This window comes from Notolepis coatsorum (assembly GCF_963971535.1).
Source record: "Notolepis coatsorum genome assembly, chromosome: 16".
NCBI classification, from domain to species: domain Eukaryota; kingdom Metazoa; phylum Chordata; class Actinopteri; order Aulopiformes; family Paralepididae; genus Notolepis; species Notolepis coatsorum.
In genome coordinates this window covers 24,441,396-24,456,205 of record NC_140180.1, presented here as the reverse complement: position 1 = coordinate 24,456,205, position 14,810 = coordinate 24,441,396, and the positions used below count along the sequence as shown (strand labels likewise).

General features: G+C 44.1%; 1 protein-coding gene across 1 annotated transcript; it reads left to right on the top strand.

The window, feature by feature from the left end:
* Window positions 1-2,075: 2,075 nt before the first annotated feature.
* Window positions 2,076-14,548, top strand: LOC311242773 (uncharacterized protein). The gene is made up of 3 exons (XM_084331804.1): window positions 2,076-3,104; window positions 8,653-8,755; window positions 14,060-14,548. Exons 1-3 carry the CDS (start codon window positions 2,859-2,861, stop codon window positions 14,470-14,472), a joined length of 762 nt encoding a protein of 253 aa, XP_084187930.1. The 5' UTR covers window positions 2,076-2,858; the 3' UTR covers window positions 14,473-14,548.
* Window positions 14,549-14,810: the final 262 nt, after the last annotated feature.

The window sequence follows — 14,810 nt, the reverse complement described above, 5'->3', positions numbered from 1 at the left end:
GTCTTTCCATTGACTTCTAATGCCTCTGAATTAGATTTCGCGTTGTATCTGAACATACAGTAAAAGTCTAAAAGCCCCGCTAGCAGCCCCTAGAGGCCTCAGCAGCTCCATAGATGCTGTTTGGGGGGGATCGGTTGGTTCGTTGGTCGGTCGGTCTGAGTATCCGCGTTGGTTGGTTGGTCCATAGATTATATATCTATGGGTTGGTCAGCGGGTCCGCGTCCACGTTGGTCCCCCGCTTCATAATTGACAACACTTTAGCATGCAAGCCAGCGTGGCATGGTTGTGGCATTTATTGATGAACACAGCCCCCCTTGAATGACAGGTTTGACGTAATCTGACCAATCGCAAGCCAGCGAGCCCAAGCCCCATGTGGGACTTCCTACACGGCCATTGAAGCCCCACGTGAGGGTGCATGACATCCCATAATCCTACGAAGGGGATTAGGCTGCCAGCGAGAACAATTCAGACATCCCAGACAGAAGTCATTGTGGAGAACGCTAGCAAGAGAGGGCAGCCATAATCGCAAGGTTTTACTTTTTAACCCCTCACCCCCCCAAAGTCCAAACCCGTAGCCACAGGTGTCCACATAGGAGCGAGTGTTCGCCTGTGATTTTTATCAAGTTCAACAGGCAGAAGTAGCCTTTAGAAAGTTCTACATTTTCTAGCTGGGACCAAAGTGGTTTGAACCCACCGGCTTCACCGCGGATCCCCCGTTCTCCCCAGCGGGTCTATAAAATGTCAGTGGTGGGTTGATTCGAGGGGCACATTGCTCCAACTGTAGTTGATATCTGTATGATGTTGTTGCTCTTATGTGTATGTCTTATTTTCTTTTCTTTCTTTTTATTTGAAATTTGCCTCTTCAAGGCTCCAATGTGCTCATATTATGAACCAACGCTGTGTAACTGCTGCTCTGCGAGTAATTAAACTGCCATCAAAAGTGTAAGATACTGCTTTGCGTCTAATTATTTTGTACACCTTTTTATCATAATCGTTAAGACTTTTTTTTAAATAATCTTAACCTTTGACCTAAAAATAATAGACCACATGTCCTAGCCTTATCACTCCAATAGGGTATATCTGCAGAGCCGCAAGCCCAACATCTGGGCGGGGCTTGGACTAGGTTTGAGGCGGGGCTTGGTGGCTTGGACTAGGTTTGACTGCGTGGGCGGGGCTTTGTGGCTTGTACTCGGTTTGACTGCAGTAGTCAATTTGTGCTGTTTATTTTTACAAGCAGTGAAGACTCGACAGCATTTGCATTTCTGTGTTTTCCGTGTTGCAGGTTAGGGTTAAGGTTAGGGTTAAAAATAAACGGCACAAACTGACTACTTCCGGGTTTTACAGGAAACAAAACAAGGTACAAGCCACGATGCCCCGCCCATGCACAGTCAAACCCAGTGGTGCAGTCGTAATATGGGAACTGCCCAGACGCCACGTGTACGGGTACGCGCATGCGCACAGAACAGACATAGGCATAGTGTAACCCGACACTTCTCCAAACGGGGTTTGACAGGCAGTGAACAGCGAGAGAGAGAGAGAGAGAGAGAGAGAGCTTGACTGCGTGTGGGACGTAGGCATAGTGTAACCCGACACTTCTCCAAACAGGGTTTGACAGGCAGAGAACAGCGAGAGGGATAGAGAGAGAGCTTGACTGCGTGTGTCGGGGACCTCTCTATCTCCCTCCCTCTCTCTCTCTCTGCCTCATCCTTGATCCTTCCAGTCGGGACCATTGTCACATAGTGTGAGAGGTTCCACAGCTCAAGCAAACCCTTTGTTATGCTATCGGTATCCTATTATTATGCAAAGTCTAGGTGATAGAGATAAGTGCCGGCCGCCGGGTACGTGGCGCACGGCGCGACGAGTCCAGTGATTGTGAACGCATTTTTGTGCGCGTGCACGATTGCGCATACTTCTGCTCAGCGAACTACTTGGACGGCGTCGTACCCCGTCCACCTACCACTGCATCCCTGGTCAAACCTAGTCCAAGCCACGAAGCCCCGCCCAGACGTTGGGCTTGCGGCTCTGCAGATATACCCTACTCCTTCTGCACTCCGCCCCGCCCCTCCAGCCCCGCTCCCACTCCCAGACGGGTTCGCACGGCTAGCCTAACCGGCTATAGGATTGTAGAAAGATACGTTTAAAACGCTCGAGGGGGAAAGGAGTGCCGAGACAGAACAAACGACCGTGAATATAATAGAGGATTATGCAAGACACTCGAGCGCAGAGGCGCGCTTGATGCAAGTCCAGAGGGACAAAGAATAGCATTTTATATTTTGTCCATCGGATCGGAGCCGCGCCGTGCGGTCAGCAGCTCAGCGTCATCGTCGCGCTTCTTGTCCCGTTTCCTTTTAGGCGCAACGCTATTATTAAAATAACTTTGGAGACGGTGTTGAATTGTATCCGTTTCATGGCTTTCTAATATATTTCAAGTAATAAGGACAGATCAACAGTTTTATTCTATTCCGAAACAGATTATTACCAAATGTAGTCTGTTTTACTCCTTGACTGCGCTCCTTGATTTGGTATTTGCAACGTTGCCAAAGTTTGTAATTAGCAGTCGCTCGGTTGATGTTGAGTAATCGCCTAATTGCCGAATTTGTCGGTTGGCCGTTCGAAGTAACCACGCGTATCAATTGATGTTACCTTAATTAACTTTGACAAATCATCACCCATTGCGAGCTGCAGTGTCGATGTAATGTAAAAACCTCCTGTCGCTTTGTATGACTGCTGTCAACACAGAAGCCATTTTAAAATCTTTTTGAAGCACATTGAATACGGTCTGATCGCGCTATATATTAAAAAAAATACTATTTATATTTTGATATACGTTTTCTATCTTTCTTGAGAATTATTCCACAATGACCCTTCTTTACGCGTCTGGTTCCAGCCGCGCCGAGAGCTGCACTCTTCGGTGTTTGTGCTCCACGTTTCTTGTGGTGCTTCTTGGCTTCGCAGCGGGGAGCGATGGGCACCAGGCCGTGCCTTCCGGGGGGGAGACACCGGTCACCCTGACCCTCCGCACCCTGGTCACCGGGACCTGCGAGGAGCTCCGCCGATACGTGGAATCTATTGTGGGCATCAATGTGATTCAATCAACTTTCGAGGTAAATTATATTGTCTTGAATTAATGTATTTCTCCTATAGCCTAACCTGCATTATCAAGTGTGTTCCCCCCCCCCTCCCCTCATATTGTTGTATCCTTCTGGTTCTTAGTTATTGGTCTAACTTCACTATCAGAGTTTGCCCCCCCCCCTCTCTTGTTGTATCCTTCTGGTTCTTAATTATTGGTCTAACTTCACTATCAGAGTTTGCCCCCCCCCCCCTCTCTTGTTGTATCCTTCTGGTTCTTAATTATTGGTCTAACTTCACTATCAGAGTTTGCCCCCCCCCCTCTCTTGTTGTATCCTTCTGGTTCTTAATTATTGGTCTAACTTCACTATCAGAGTTTGCTCCCACCCCCCCACACACTATCCTTTACACATGCTTAACTGTGTGTATGATCTGTTAACAAATGTTTCATTTCCAATCTTACCCCACCTTATACCCTCTTCATCGTCAATTCTCCCACCCCGCTATGTTCTCTCCGACCTCCTCATTCAACCCCTCTCTCTCCTCCTGCTCCTCTACCTGCTAATCTCTTCCCTGATCCCTCCCTGTCTCCTCTGCCCTCTGCTTCACGTCTGCTTATTCTATCCGTGCCACCCCTGGCCCACCCGCTGCCCCTCCCGCTCCCCTTCCTCAGAGTCCGCTGTTGTATCTAGAGTCAGTGCTCGGTCAGGAGAACGTCTATACGATGGCAATGGTAAGAATCCCCCCTGGGTGCCTCCGTCTAACCCCCGATGGCTCTTGTTTTAATTTAAACCCACGTCACTTGATTTGTTTGTGGACAGGCTGTGTAGAGTTAGGTGACGGTGGCTTGGGAGGTAGAGCAGTCGTCTGGTCATACGGAGGTTCTTGGTTCGATTCCCGCTCCCTCCTCCTGGGCAGCGTGTCGAAGTGTCCTTGAGCAAGACACTTAACAACGAATTGCTCCCGATGAGCAGGTTTGGCACCCGCCCCTTGCATGGTTTCCTCCGCCGTCGGTGTGTGGATGGGTAAAATGTGAGGAACAAATTGTAAAGCGCGTTAGATAAAAGATAGATAGATAGATACTCCCCTTGGGGAAATTCAGGGTATCTCGCAGCGCACACAGTATACAGACATTGACAGTTCTCATTCAGTTATTTCACGTTATGTCTGCATCATGAATAAAAAATAAGCACATGATAAAATTCAATTAAATCATATCTATCAATATCAATAGGAGCGTGATGAGAGAAAAGCAGGTGTATAAAACAAGTGTGTAAAAACAGGTGTATGAAAAACGGTGTATAAAAACAGGTGTGTGGGACAGAGGTCAAGGTCCCCCGCACTATATTACGCTGTTGCACTATAAAAGCTCTATGTAATTGTAAATGCACCATTTACCATTTAGGTCAGTGACGTGACCTCATCATTTGCAACCGCCGTAGACACGGGGAAGGATGGAAATGATGTGCGAATGTGTTCGATGGTTTCAACGCACCGAATATATCACTAGTTGAGACGCACTCTCTACAAGCTGTCACCAGCATGTATTTTTAAGATACACACGCGCGCACTTATTGACAAGTTAAAGTTTTGTTTTATTTGTCACATATGAAGTACATTACAGTGATGCTTGGTTCTGTGAGCCCCCTGAGAATGTGCTTCATACAGTAAAAAAGTAAAAAGAATAAAGTCCAAACACTATACAAATTCTACAATATACAAACTAAAGTATAACCTAAAGTACAAAATGCAAACGAACAACTTTTAATGCAAAAATGCAGATGTCTATCCCATTCTGACATACTCGAACAACACTCTTGTGTGTGTGGTAGCAACAGGTGGAGAAGATTCAAGTTCAACTGACTGACTACCGTCAGGAGGGGAGTGTGTGAGAGAGACAGGAAAACGATAGAGGGGCTTCTTCAGTGTGGAGGGGAGGGGGGGGACTTTCCAGCTGTCACTCCTTCCTGAAGTAAAAGCAAAGCTGTCGCCTTCCCTCTCTTACACACACACACCCACATTATGCCTACACAAGTGTTTCTTGGGTGTCGACAATACCCATTTTGTGATGGTCCTTCAGCACAATTGTACGCATGTCGAATTTGTACGGCTAGCGGGCAGATGGCACAGTCTCTTCCTAGAAACACGATCCGGGACCAGCGAGCAAGGAAGTGAATGAGATGATTGAATCAGTGACAAGGCTATAGACCCACCTATTTACAGTATAGAGATCGACTGTCCAAGGTTTTAGAGCCACAGCTGTTTTCATTCTAATTTAATTATATCACTTTTCAGTCGCACGGTATGGAGTATGCACTATGCACAGAAATATGTCGACATTCAATATATCGATATATTAAAACGTAACAATAGTATCGTGGGGCAGGGGGGGAAACAATTGGATATCGGCTACATTTTATATACATTTGCATACTTTTATCTACATCTGTTATATATTCCATACTTACTCTTATAAGTTATACCAGTGGCTAGTATGGTTTACTGCCATAATATTCCTACTGTACCACTGTATATAATGATATTGTGCATACATTAGCTTAGCATATTTTCTCAGTAGCTTCGTCATATATACTCTACCTATTCACATGTTACACTGTATATTGCTATACACTTTACTGTTACTTTGCGCCCTGCTTAAATGCCAATTAAATGTCTTTGTACTGTACTTGTGCTGTGCAACGACAATAAAATGTAATCTAATCTTCCACACTGATACATTTTTTATTTACATGTTCAATCAAGCCATTGCAGATTCATGGATCGGGTTATATCAAACCATGAACCACATATTGTGTCTCAAATCGTATTATGAGATAAGAATATTGTCCCGTCCTTACTATGGTATATTATTTCACATTATTAAGTTACAGTGAGGCAGTGGAGGGGAAATGAGGACAACTGTACTATTGTAATTAGATCTGTGTCTCCTGGAAAGGAAAATCCACCCTAAAACACAATGAAACCATCTTGGATAGTTTTAACCCTTGTGTTTTGTTAACTCCAGCGTCCCACTTATGGAGCTCGGCCCGTTTTTTTGGGTAGCCCTATACAACTTTTTATTAGCCGTAGCGCCCTGTAGTACCCTGTAATACCATGTAGTACCCTGCAATACATGTATCCTGTAATTCCATGTAGTACCCTGTAATACTATGTAGTATTCTGTAGTGTTATGTAGTACCCTGTAATAACACACACAAGTGGCTCATTCTCATGAAATCTTGATTTCAAAATTTCAAACATAATTTTTTTTAACAAACTTGCATCAACAAATTTCCTTTTCAAGCACTATAAGCCAGGTCTAGAGTATATGTGAATAATAATTAGAAAATATTTATTTACAATTTAACACCCTTTTGAACACATTTTCCCAAATAAGTCCTTCAAATTCGCATTACCGCAACAGTCTTAAAACTTCAAGACAATAAGAAAAGTGTATACATTTTCAAAGTTTTAAGAATTGATAATTAACAGTCATAGACACATACCTGAAACTATGAAATAATATATATTTTTAAATAATCATTTTTAGAATAGTTTGTCATATTACTCTCATTACCGCAACACCTTCTGCGGTCGACAACCTAATTTTTGTGATATTTCATGGAAACCTGAATTTTTCTTAAAATGTCATTGTAAACATGAAAGCACATAACAAATAGATCATGAACATGCCTTTAGAATCAAATTATAATTGTTCACTAAATTAAATAAACATTAAATGAACAGCTGTTGTGGTAATGATACATGGGTTTCGGAAAGGAGATTAATGATTTCGGTAATGATAATAAGTATGCTAAGTGTTGCCAGACACAACTCGAGGCTTAATGCCCGCTTAAGCAAGGCTGTTGGTTATTCAAAGCAAACCACTTGGTGTGTCTGATTAGCCACAAACACCAAAGCAGAAAATTGGAAAGTTTCACCGCACCGTTTGGCTACAAATCGACTTTAAACAGGACATTTTGGTCCATAAGGAATGAATGGGAGAACATTCTAGAACATTTGGATGTCACAGTATGATGTCATAATAGACATTCTAGAACATTTGTGTCACAGTGTCATAATAGGACATTCTAGAACATTTGTGATGTCACAGTATGATGTCATAATAGACATTCTAGAACATTTGTGGTGTCACAGTATGCTGTCATAATAGACCATTCTAGAACATTTGTGATGTCACAGTATGATGTCATAATAGACATTCTAGAACATTTGTTATGTCACAGTATGATGTCATAATAGAACATTCTAGAACATTTGTGATGTCACAGTATGATGTCATAATAGAGGCATCCATAGATATCTATGGAGGCATCACCCACACTTTCACAATTTCCCTGCGCGGAATTGTCTAGTTTTACTTGCATCCCAAAATTTTGGTAACACAACAAATTACATAATTATGAAAACCTCTAATTTACTGTCTTATTTGTCAAGTTAACACAGTGAACCTTTTTAATGAGAGATTATTTCAGGGCTTGCCAACTCTCACTGACTGCAGTGACTGGATGCTTTCATAAAATTGCAACTAAGGCATTTGCATATCCTGTCAATCAAATTAAGAAAAAAAATGCATTTGTTCAGCTCAACTCACAACTTTATTCTGTTTAACAACATTCTGTTTAAAAATACAATAAGATGCAATCAATTTACAGAATAATAACAAAAACAAACAAAACCTTTTTCATAGAACAATCACTGGTTCAGGTCATATACTTCAAAAAGTGCTCTAAATACAAAAAAAAATAACTCAAACAATCACACATAGGCCTGATAAGCAAAATGTGCAACTCTGAACCTTGCTTAGATAATACAATCCTTGTGTGATATATTTGGTGTAGAACCATTTAGTGCCATGTAATACCATGAAGTATCCTGTAGTGTCATGTAGTACCATGTAGAACCATTAGGGGGGTAACGGTACACAAAAACCACTGTACGGTACATAGTACCTCGGTTTTGAAGTCAAGGTTCGGTACGGGTTTTCGGTACAGTGGGGAAAAGTTTGGCTTTCCATGTTCCACTCAGGGGTCATGTAGTGTGCAGTAACTAATTGTACTTGTAGGGCTGTCAACAAATATTCTATATTGAAATTAATAATAGACTTGTAAATAAAATAAAAAAATAATTATTATTATATTTGATTGTGAAAAAAACAGCCCCCGGTGGGCGGTCGTTAGTGGTTAACATACCGTTGTATTCGTTCGGTACACTACACAGCCGTACGGTGCGGTACACACTGAAACTGTTCCGTTCGGTACGGATACGTGTACCTTTACACCCCTAAGAACCATGTAATACCATTTAGTATCCTGTAATTCCATTCAGTACCATAATATATATAAACATGGACTTTGTGGCCTCATAGAATCTTTGTTTGATCTACAGTATTACATCTAAAAGAGTTTTATGTAAATGTACGGCTCTGAATCAGAAAATCTACCCATAATGGGTACATTGGGTTCTATTTTAGGGTGGATTTTCCCTTTTTTTTTTTTAACAAGGACTGGATGTTCATTGTTGTTTTTGTAAAACATGTTTCTCCGCCACTCCTCCTGCCAGTTTGTGAACATGCTGATCCGGTTCCTCGCTGAAGGAGCTGCCAGTGGCCTGAATGTCATCGCCGTCTACGTCACCGAGATCCTCCGGGTGACGGGAGTTGATGGTTAGTAACAACGTGGGAGAAATGTGTGCGTGAGATGAGATTAGAGATGTAATATTACTTTGTCTACTGATTAGAGATGTAATAATACTTTATTGTCTATTGATTAGAGATGTAATAATACTGACGTAGAAAACATTGATTGGATCCCAAAAAAGACGACAATCAAAATTCTTAATTCACAGACTCTTAGAATCACGTAGTTAGTGTTTCCCACAGGAGGAGAAGTTACTGGTGGTGGTGGTGATGGTAGCGTGTGGCGGCACTAGGGATGTCAGTCACAATATGAGATTCTTATGGTATGATTATTGCGTGATGAAATATCACGGTTTCATGGTTTTCACAATAATTGTATTTCTATTGAAAATAAGAAATATATATACATACTGTCTGTATATATACATATGCAAATTTATATCCTCCTTTAGAATCAGGATTGTTGAAGCGAATTAGCCGAATCCATGTCAAAAAGAGTAACATATAGCAACCCACACACACACAGAGAATGGCGTATAGCAGACTTAATGCATTTAGAATATTTCAGCTAATCATCAACTATCCAGTTCGTTTTTATAGTGTAACGTTTGGCTACTTAAAATCATTGAACATACAGAGAGGGATTGATTGATTGAAAACTTTATTAACAGATTGCAGAATGGGTACGGTACAGTACGGGAGGGAGACAGGGAGGGAGAGAGAGAGAATATCTCAGGCTCACTCCTCCCATTCCTCACTGTTGGAGCTGGAGCGCAAACCAACCATCTCTGCAAAAGTAAATTGGCCCAGAGGACTGCTCTGCTACGAGCTGCTCCAGGGTCAGGTTAACTGGTCCAGAGGACTGCTCCGTTACGAGCTGCTCCAGGGTCAGTTTAAAGCCCAACCTCCAGGCTAAACCCTACTGATCAATTATGGGTAGTTTACATCATTGGTATATAATTTCATTATTTATTTTTTTCCATTTGACACCGGAAATGCCACTCTGAAAGAGTTAAAAAGGTCCACGCACGAATAACATGCACGCGCGAATCAAAAAAGCTTATCAAACGCCGACGTCACAACAGGACAACAGGTGCATATTAATGAGCCGAATCTAAAAGCTTATCAGACGCTAGCACCTAGCACGGCCGTGACGTCACTTCAGGAAACGTATGCCTTATGTCCGTCCGGGTCATAGTACTAGATCAATGGTGGCTCACTCGGTGCATCACAGTTAGCCTATATCTCCGCCGTCCCTGCTACAGTCGACTCGGGACCACTACACTCACTGACGTTAGCCTATAGCCCGCCGTCCCTGCGGGTGGTTCTCTCCTCTTTGTGTGCCCCCGTCCCCGCGGAGGAGCTTGTGGACTCGACAACAGCGGCGGCCGCAGGGCGCCGGAGCCCGCAGCGATAGTTAGCTCATAGCTATCGTGTAACACTAGCCTTTACGGACTCGAGCACCCTACGGCTGCCGCCGCCGTCGCGTCCATGGGCCCCCCGGCAGGGGCACCCGTGGGGACGGGGTGTACAGAGAGGAGAGAACCATTTTGGGTCGGCCGTTCATGCCGGCCAGCGAGCCGGATGTCGGGATATGTTGTTAGCACAATAGCTACCAAGCTAAGCTATGTTATCTACTAACGTTATAAACACAATATGTGTACAACGACACAATGATTTACATTATTACAAATATGGTAACGTGGTTGTGGCTTTTACAAATAGTGGTTAGCTTTAGAGATGGATGGATGGCTATAATCACGGAGCAATAGTGAGGTGAAACGGATACATTTCATTCGGCTAGTAGTAGCAAGCATATATCTATGGTAGCAAGGCTCTCTGCCTGCCACTAGCTGTGTGACTCTCAGCGCCCCCTGGTGAGCCCCCTGGTGCCCTGCACCTGTTGTGACGATCATTTCGATTACACACGCACGTTATGAACCATTGATTAAAATATGCACGTGCGTGGTGATTGTGTTGGGCAGACAAAATGTTTGATAAAAACGCTAAAACTGGGTCAATTTCAATACTTTTTTTCCCCCTTCTTCATGAAAGCCACTGTTGGCCTAGTCCACATTGTTTATTGAACAAAAATACAACGTGGAGGTTGACCTTTAACTGTTTTAACTGGCCCAGAGGACTGCTCTGCTACGAACTGCTCCAGGGTCAGTTTAACTGTTTTAACTGGCCCAGAGGACTGCTCTGCTACGAGCTGCTCCAGGGTCAGTTTAACTGTTTTAACTGGCCCAGAGGACTGCTCCGCTACGAGCTGCTCCAGGGTCAGTTTAACTGTTTTAACTGGTCCAGAGGACTGCTCCGCTACAAGCTGCTCCAGGGTCAGTTTAACTGTTTTAACTGGCCCATAGGACTGCTCCGCTACGAGCTGCTCCAGGGTCAGTTTAACTGTTTTAACTGGCCTAGAGGACTGCTCCGCTACGAGCTGCTCCAGGGTCAGTTTAACTGTTTTAACTGGCCCAGAGGACTGCTCCGCTACGAGCTGCTCCAGGGTCAGTTTAACTGTTTTAACTGGCCCAGAGGACTGCTCCGCTACGAGCTGCTCCAGGGTCAGTTTAACTGTTTTAACTGGCCCAGAGGACTGCTCCGCTACGAGCTGCTCCAGGGTCAGTTTACTGGTCCAGAGGACTGCTCTGCTACGAGCTGCTCCAGGGTCAGTTTAACTGGTTCAGAGGACTGCTCTGCTACGAGCTGCTCCAGGGTCAGTTTAACCGTTTTGGGGCAATCTTAGTTAATGTTGGCAGCCAACGTTAGTTTAGTTTTTACCGTGACTTGGGCATACAGGGATGGTGAGGATGCACAGAATGTTAGACACATTGGACCCACTGCTTGTGTGGCTGTTGGTGGCACTTTAACTACCTTGGCAGGACTTAAACTACCTGGGCAGGTCTGGTCTTAAACTACCTGGGCAGGTCTGGTCTTAAACTACCTGGGCGGGCTGCCCAAGTAGAGCCTATGTATCGGAAAACATGTTAAGTATTTGTGGCAAATATTCTTTTCATTCAATCTTTATTTCAACTCAAATTCATTGAGGGCAAGGCTTCATTTCCAGATCAGATTAGAGTAACTAGTTACCGGGTACTTAGTTACTCGTTTTTTTTAACAATGTATTTATTGGGTTTTAGTTTCCAAATTACAACATGTATATCAGCAGAGCAGTATTCAGCAAACAACTTAGTAACTAGTTACTGGCATCACTGCTCGTATCCCATACTTCTCAAATGTTCTCACTAATATGCTGTAATCTATTGTATCAAAAGCCTTCTGCAGGTCAATATAAATATCAATAGATATTGTCATTTTCAACTGCCTTTGTTATTTCTTCTACCATCTCCATCACTGCATATGTAGTAGTTCTATTTCCCCTAAACCCATACTGGTGTTCACTCAATATTTTGTATTTGCTAATGAAAAGATCCAGTTTCACAAATCATTTCTCTAATATTTTAGAAAACACCTCTTTGAAAAGACAGATTGCATAGGTCAAAGGTTTTTACAATAGAATCAATTACTTCTTTAATAATTACCATGTCAATGGAGTTTATTGATGTTTTGTTTTTGAATTTACTTACAATTTCAATTATATCTATTTCATGTACCCCACAAAGGAACATAGAACTGATATTACCATTAATCAGATTATTAAACATATCTTTTTTTATCCTCAGGCACAACAATTTTGCTGGCCAAAGTAGTTTCAACACCCACAAAATAGTCATTGAAATATTCAACGATGCTTTAAGTGTATTGATGAATACAATAGAATATAGAATGAGTGCAATCGTAATAAAACGTGTGCAATCAATTAAGACAATTACAGAATATGGTGAAATGGTTGGTGATCAAGGATTTAAACTGACCAAAGCATATCAAAGTATTGCGTTTTAGGGTTTGTTGAATGATGTTCCATGTGTCGGTTCAGTACAAACTCTTATGTGACTTCTTACACTCTTATGTTGTGCTTCGCTGCAATACACAATAATCCACACATTCAAAGTCGGTGTAGAAAGGAGACACGGGTGCGGTGGTTGTGTAATAAACTACCCGGTGGTGCCAGAGGAGGTAGGCTGCTCTTCTTCTCCCTCGGGGAGGACTGGGCTTGTCTGCCACTCCTTTATCATTGAGTTTAGGTGTCAATTCTCCCTCTGGCTTGTGCAACAAACACAAGGTGTTCACAACACACACACACACACACACACACACACACACACACACAGACTCCTTTCTGTATTTTTCTCCCATCCCAATTTAGTCGCTATGCCAATTCCCTTCCTGGTCGTTGCGCGCATTGCCCCACTGTCGGCCTGGGGATGGTGTAGAACTACCACATGCCTCCTCTGATACATGTGGAGTCGCCAGCCGCTTCTTTTCACCTGCCAGCGAGAAGTTTCCCTGGGGGAACGTAACGCATGTGGAGGTTCACGCTATTTCCCCCAGATTCCCTCCCTGCTGGGAAAAAAAACGGTAGGAGTCGCAGTTTACAACAACCAGGACACGCACCCCACCGGCTTCCCACCCGCTAACACTGCCAATTGTGTTAGTAGGGACGACTGACCAAGCCGGAGGTACCGCTGACAGCTGGATTCGATCCCAGAGTCTCTGCGGTGGTAGGCGAGTGCTTAGTCCACTGCGCTACCCAGCCGCTCCGCCAAAAAGATACTTTTGAAAAAATCAAAAGCAACCTCTTATTTTATGTTTTCTTCCATGCCGAATGAGTACTCTTCTGATAAATTACATGTGCAGTCGATTTAAAGAGGTCCTACTGCATTATTGCACGTGGAAAACACAATTTTACTATTTGTCGATTAGTCAACAAATCCCATGACTTATGAATCAACTAAGAATGTCTTTGGTCGAGGAACAACCATAGTGTGCGGGTGTTGTGGCTCCTTATAGCCTGTTCTGCTCCACCAACGCACCTGTCGCACTCACACAGTGACAGGATACTATTCAGGTGCACGAAGAGACGGATGGAGGGTGAAATTGTCCACTATTTTGACTTCACAATGAACAATCTGTTTTCTTTCTGCCCCTCTCTCTCCACCTGTCTGTCTCTCCACCTCTCTCTCTCTCCACCTCTGTCTCTCTCCCCACCTCTGTGTCTCCACCTCTGTCTCTCTCCACCTGTCTCTCCACCTCTGTCTCTCTCCCCACCTCTGTGTCTCCACCTCTGTCTCTCTCCACCTCTCTCTCTCTCCACCTGTCTCTCCACCTCTGTCTTTCTCTCCACATCTCTGTCTCTCTCTCCACCTGTCTCTCTCCACCCCTCTCTTTCCACCCCTCTCTCTCTCCACCCCTCTCGCTCTCCCTCCACAGTCAAACTGCCGTTCCCTCACTTCACTCCCGAGGGCGTGACCTCCGTGGCCCAGTGGGGCCTGCTGGCTCTGATAGGCTACTGGGTGCTGACGGTGCTGCTGCGCCTGCTGATCGGCGCGGTGCGGCAGGTGTTCTGGACGGTGAAGACGGTGCTGTCCCTCTGGCTCTTCGGCCTGATTGTGAGCGACGGCGACGTGGCGGCGGACACCACGGCGGTGCGCCTCGGCGGCCTGGTGCTCGGCTGCGTCCTCCTGAGTCTCGTCGGACCCGGGTCGGAGAAGAGCGCCACGGTGGACAATCGCCTGAGCACCCTGGAGGGACGGCTGAAGGCCGTGGAGAGGAGACGGCGAGGGGGAGGTGGTGTTGGAGGAGGAGGCGATGAGATGGACAAGGGGGATGGTCACGAGGGTTAAGGCGATGGTAATGTTGATGGTCTCTATGTGCCAGTTAGTTGTTGAAAATAAAGTAACCTCTGGGATTTTTCTTGGATTGGAAATGCTCTTTTATTTTTTTTATAATAAATATGAATGTGATGATCATTTGACGGATTACGTTGTCCAGCACACGGTGCGTATGAATGGCTGCGACGTGGATTCGCGAGAGGTCACACGGGAAGTATGGCGATAGAAAAGGGAACAAGCTCGCAACACAGGATGGATGACAAAAACGTTCCAAAATCGATGATTTTTTTTTTTTTATTAAATTATTTTGATTAACTCGCAACAAAATGAACACGTCTTTGATGGGAGGC